Source organism: Contarinia nasturtii, unplaced genomic scaffold, assembly GCF_009176525.2.
Source record: "Contarinia nasturtii isolate CC-2019 unplaced genomic scaffold, AAFC_CNas_1.1 Cnas_scaffold_325, whole genome shotgun sequence".
Classification (NCBI taxonomy): domain Eukaryota; kingdom Metazoa; phylum Arthropoda; class Insecta; order Diptera; family Cecidomyiidae; genus Contarinia; species Contarinia nasturtii.
The window spans coordinates 6724-12106 of record NW_022197680.1 but is presented as its reverse complement, the minus strand read 5'-3'; the positions used below and the strand labels follow the sequence as shown (position 1 = coordinate 12106).

Below are 5383 nucleotides of genomic sequence, written 5' to 3'. Positions count from 1 at the left end.
TTGTGATATATGGATTAAGATTTGTTTACCAAAGAGATGAGAATTATGTATTGCCACCGTATCAGTTTAGATGTGATGTTTTAAATATTCAACCGCTTTGGAGACGGCGTATAAATGCCTCTGTATTTTTAATTTATGATCTCCTTTTGGGTAAAATAGTGTCTAGCTCACTTAGAAATAAAATTGTATATGCAAGACTGCAATACAACGAAAACCAAAGAAATTTGAGAAATACAGAACTAATTAGAGTTAGAACATTTACATCGGAATATGCACATACTCAACCTTTCTATGTAGCTTGTAGAAATTTTAATTCAATAAGAGAAACATTTTTAGAGTCGGCATCGAGACACATTTTTTGAAATAATATTGTTAAATTGGACAATGTGATATTTAATAATCGGTAAATGGGCTGGTTAAGAAGAATTGTGCTACGATTTAGAAATGTGCAATGGACACAATCGATATCTGGTGCTCCGAAGTCGAAAAGACTGGTGGCTGGATATTCGATCGGGTAGTGTTTCATTGCAAATGATGTAAAATAACAATAATTGTGAGACATATAATCAGTCTGTGATCAGACGGTGAAATAAAAAAAAAAAAAAAAAATCATTATAACAATAACTTTTATTGTTTTAGCCCATTTAGCTGGCTAACGTACTGTCAGCTCAGCTGACCAGTTAGTTCAATATATTATCTGGTTGCATCAATCGAACTTTGTAATCCGACCGATGAAAACAGCAGCTTCAATTTCCTTGTTCCAAATGTAATAAACAAACGGATGATCAGCATGAAATAGATTTTCAATGGGTTGAGCGCAAAGTAGATTCAAAAATAAAGAAGCTAACAAATGAAACAATAATTCATTTTAAAATAATCAATATGTAAAATCGTTACATGCATCGAATGTTATATATCCTTAGTAAGGATACTTCCTTACATGCAGCTGCCGCTTCTGAACCATCCTCATTAACGTCTATGAATGCTGTGTGATGAGCATCAGATACATACAATTGTTGGTTGGTGTCCAAAATTTCCTGTAAATCGGCCTTGTGTGGATCGAAAATGTCAACCATGCCCAACTGGAAAGGAGAAAAATAAGACATTTGAAATCCAACAATCTTTATAACAAGAAATGTGCTTGCTCACTTTTTTCAACAGGTCATCCAACTCGATTGCCATTCCGACCTTGAATTTTGGAATTCGAACATCAACTTCTAGCGGGTAGCGAGAAACCAAATCTTGGCTTAGTCTTGTTAAATTGCATTTTTTCAATCTCCTTTCGAGCTGAGACAGTCCCGTTCGACTCCGGGGTAGAAGAATGATGAACGAATATTTTGAATTGGTGTACTCAATTTCAAGTACCGATGCACTCAGCTCGAATTCATAATCAATGTAGCGAAAACCACTTTTCATTCTCATGAAATCAACTTGAACTGTTTTATTTTTATTGACATAAAAATTACCGGCAGAGGTGAGCGTTTTGTTGAATTTTTGTTTCCAACTGCCTTTGAAATAGATGGCATTTATTAGTATGACACTAATGTCTTTTTGGATTCTATCGGGTTGAATGAAATCCCTGATTTGCGAGTTTGTTTTCTCTGCAACGAAATCATTTATGTTTCGAGCTGCTTGAGTGTTTTTGTCAAAATTGAGCGCTTCAATTCCACATGAAAACTTATTAGCAGCAATACTTGCAAACGTTTTATTTAAGGTATAGCGTTCGTTTGCGTAAATTCGATTTGCAATCAATAGCGATGTTTTTTCGTCATTATTTTTAAGAAATCGACTGATTTCGTAAAACTGATTCGCTGTGAATGTTTTATTGTCATTTAAATATAAGCTTTTATTCATTTGCTCGTATGTGACTCCATTGGCGGCTGTCGAAAGCAGCGCGAGTACATTTAGGATAGATACTGGTGAAAAAATCACGTTCTCATTTGTACTTTGAACATATTGCTGAAAAAGCAAAAGATTGGGTTTCAACTACCTTGGCTTCAAAGCATATTAAGTATTTTCGTGTGTATGTTTAGGATGATTTTATTCAAATTACCTGATATAAATCCGATGTAAAATGGCCAAATCCATTTGTAAGTTCACTTAAACGAACTGGTGATGCAGGGCTCAATAACGACATCGCTTATAGTTCTTATAGAAACAAAGTTATAATGCTTAAAGGCGACGACGAATGACTCCTTTCTTCGTTATGGATTCGCCTTTTAAACAATTTCTATGAGTTGCATTTAATAATGTCACTTGTACAAACTTCTATTTATCAGCTCAAAATGGAGTGAACTACACTATGGTACTGGAATAGGATTTTACGATAAAAAGAGATTAATTATTGTTGTTGTTGAACATACTGTATCAGTTAATCAAATGAAAAAATAAGAAGTTTTCTTCACTTATTTTTTCATTTCAAAAAGAGATTACTTAAATGCATCCATAGTTTACAGTTTACAGAACTGACAATATTGACACTCATTCGAACTATCATTTACATACATACAAATCATTGTAACATACAGTTGCATGAGAGTCAGCAAATTATTCTGTTCGTGCTACTTCGTTTAAATGTTTACAATTTGTAATTTTTTCTGTTATTTGTTTTTACTGAAAACGACACAATCAATTTCTTACTATTTTTTTTTATTGTCGTCGTTCAAGAAGTTTCAAACCGATAAACTGGTGAAATTTTTTCAATTTCGTTTACTCGAGAAGTTGCAAGAAAAAGTATTTTATGGGAATAAAGTTCAAATATTATAGTTGATTAATTTGTCGTGAACAAAATACATTATCTCCAAGTAATTTAATCACAGTGCGAGTGGATAGAATGGGCCAATTGATAAATCGGCTCGAGAAAAATTTCATAGAAAAATCTCATATGCAAAGAAATATTGAGGAAAGATAGTGCAATCAGAGTTTATTGGTTATAGTGTTATCCCAATTTTTTCGTTGTAATCAATTTCATTTAACACAGCGTACGTAATGGCCAAATATATCTAGTCATTGAATGCACTGTAATTTGTGTCAAGTTTACTGTTGATGTTTTTTCATGTATAACGTACACCGATAATATTATTTGTTATGTTGAACAATCACGTACTAATGTGTTCGCCACTCTGTATCAACATAAACATCCAGGAATTTTTTTGTCTTTCACTTTATTCCAAAAATATGCCATGAATTTGAACGACTACGTGTTTTATATGCTTGCTATAGACAATAATAAAGAGAATAATAATAATAATAATAATATTAAGCATTTGAAATTTTGAATATAGATTAGACATTGCATTTCTTAAATGACATTAATAAACTGCTGTTCAACACATGTGCACATAAGACTGAAATTTTCAATTTCTGCAAAAATGGTGTTTTCTATAAAACTTCTAATATGTGTGCTAGCTTCAATGTTAATACATATCCTGTGTGAGCCCAGACAATCGAAATTTACACAAGGTTTGTGCATTATTAATCACAGTTTTGAACTATTTTACATTTGTGTGATTTTATATTATTTTATCAGTGAAAAAGTGAAAAAAAAAATCATGTGGAGAAGAGCTACAGCTAAAAGAACTATTTAACATAATTGTGTTTTGTAACCTCATGATAAATACATGAAGCCATTAAGTAGCCAAAAAACTGAAATGATTTTTTAATAATTGGAATGAAAGACTTCTCATTCTGGTGCGAAATAAGAAATCATTTATTCCAATTATTATGACTGGTGTAGTAGTCCCACAACATATTCAACACTTTGAATGAAATAGTTACTTGTTCCGAACAACCATGTCGGCAAACAATTTTTTATGTTTTCACTCACAAATACATTTTATTTTTTAAAGCTTGCTTAAAATGGGCAGAAGATAGCCTACTAACTACAACGATGGGACAAAAAATCGACGAATTAGAATTCCTTTCCACAGTAAGTTTTTGTATAAAATGCATACGTTCTCTGCGTCATCTATAAATTGTTTTCTTTTTCAGGCGGCTCTTTTTGTCCTCAATAAGAGTATGTTTACACCAGTAAAGTTCGCATGCACTGCGGTACTAATTTCTCATAAGAAATTGATAACATCAGGTCATTGCGTGTCCGACCCAATCGAAAAAATTCCATTATTCATTCGATTTACGGCAAGTGTAATTTATAATTACACATTTTTCACATTTTAATAAGTTTTTCATTTAAAATTTTATTTTCAGAAGGATTACACAGATGAAAAAGACTTTAAAGACTATTACGTAAAGGTTAATTAAATTTAAAACTTTCTTTTAATTAAATTTAAAAAGATTATCATCAATTTCTGTTCTTTATTTGCAGAATTTTACACTGCACCCGAGATATAACAATGGAATAGATTTGGCTATCTTGGAACTTGAGGATGTCGTAGAGTTCACGCCAAAAATAAGACCTGCATGCTTGCTAGGGGCGGACCTTAATTACGACTATTCGCAATTTGAAATTGCATTTGCTGGATTCGGTGTTGGTTATTTTCATGAGGATGGAATAAAATCAGAAGGAGTTGAAAGTGAGTAATATCAATATTAGAATTGATTCGAATTAGTTGATTTCCTTTTTTATTATTATTCAGACAAGGAATATGCATTCATAAACGGTCCATTGCGGAAGATATCAATGAAAAAAGTTGCAGATGCGTCAATATCAAAAGATATACAAGGTGTATATGATGTATTTACGTGGGCTAACTCTAATCTTGAGGGTATGGTTTGCGCTGGTGACTCCGGCGGCGCTGTTCAAGTTGAATATTTTGGCGGCCTAAATATGGTACTTGGCATCGCAAAGGCAGGTAATACTAAAGAACTTTGTTCAATGCAGACAGCTTTTATAAACGTGACAAAAGAACAAAAGTGGATTGAATCAATAGCATTTAATGATTTTTAACAGAATTAAGCTTATTACCTTTCATAAATATTTCACTGAATAATCCGATAAAAAATACAAACTTTCTTTTAGTTTATAGTTTTACCAATTAAATATCAAACTGTCAAAACTTTGCAAACATATATATATGAAAACAAAATAAAAAAGAGAAAATAGAATACACCGCCAGAACATTGGTTGTTACATTTATTGTTGTTGTTTTTAATACATTCATATTGGGATCAGAACGATCGGTTGAATTTACAAAAATATCATTATTCGCATTTACAGCATCAATCAGTCTAGCAATTGGTAAAATCGACAATTAAAAAAACTTCACTTTTTTGGGTTGATTTCAAACTATCCTAATGAACTGCGGACCATCGAACCGAAATATCATTTATTCTCATAACTAATCGTATAGGGGTGAAGAACGGCAAATTTTTTCGTAAATTGTTTTTAAATACTCTATTAGGGTGGCCCAAACTGTTTTTCACT

General features: G+C 32.1%; 2 protein-coding genes across 2 annotated transcripts; one reads left to right on the top strand and one right to left on the bottom strand.

The window, feature by feature from the left end:
• Positions 1–607: 607 nt before the first annotated feature.
• Positions 608–3200, bottom strand: LOC116337879 (antichymotrypsin-2-like). Its single transcript, XM_031762814.1, has 4 exons — positions 2054–3200; positions 1150–1959; positions 941–1082; positions 608–843 (listed from the first exon to the last, which is right to left on the bottom strand). The coding sequence occupies exons 1-4, from the start codon at positions 2135–2137 to the stop codon at positions 707–709; spliced, it is 1173 nt and encodes a 390-aa protein (XP_031618674.1). The 5' UTR covers positions 2138–3200; the 3' UTR covers positions 608–706.
• An 85-nt stretch (positions 3201–3285) lies between these two features.
• Positions 3286–5064, top strand: LOC116337880 (serine protease persephone-like). The gene is made up of 6 exons (XM_031762815.1): positions 3286–3462; positions 3849–3928; positions 3991–4137; positions 4207–4251; positions 4325–4532; positions 4596–5064. Exons 1-6 carry the CDS (start codon positions 3306–3308, stop codon positions 4904–4906), a joined length of 948 nt encoding a protein of 315 aa, XP_031618675.1. The 5' UTR covers positions 3286–3305; the 3' UTR covers positions 4907–5064.
• The last annotated feature ends 319 nt before the right edge of the window (positions 5065–5383 follow it).

Excerpts from the sequence above, each read along its gene's own strand:
- LOC116337879 (XM_031762814.1), bottom strand. The coding sequence starts at position 2,137 with ATGTCGTTATTGAGCCCTGCATCACCAGTTCGTTTAAGTGAACTTACA. Across the intron at positions 1,083-1,149 it reads TGGATGACCTGTTGAAAAAA|TTGGGCATGGTTGACATTTT; the intron begins GTGAGCAAGCAC and ends TCTCCTTTCCAG. Across the intron at positions 844-940 it reads TTCAGAAGCGGCAGCTGCAT|CTTCTTTATTTTTGAATCTA; the intron begins GTAAGGAAGTAT and ends TTCATTTGTTAG.
- LOC116337880 (XM_031762815.1), top strand. The coding sequence starts at position 3,306 with ATGACATTAATAAACTGCTGTTCAACACATGTGCACATAAGACTGAAA. Across the intron at positions 3,463-3,848 it reads ACAATCGAAATTTACACAAG|CTTGCTTAAAATGGGCAGAA; the intron begins GTTTGTGCATTA and ends TATTTTTTAAAG. Across the intron at positions 4,252-4,324 it reads TTAAAGACTATTACGTAAAG|AATTTTACACTGCACCCGAG; the intron begins GTTAATTAAATT and ends CTTTATTTGCAG.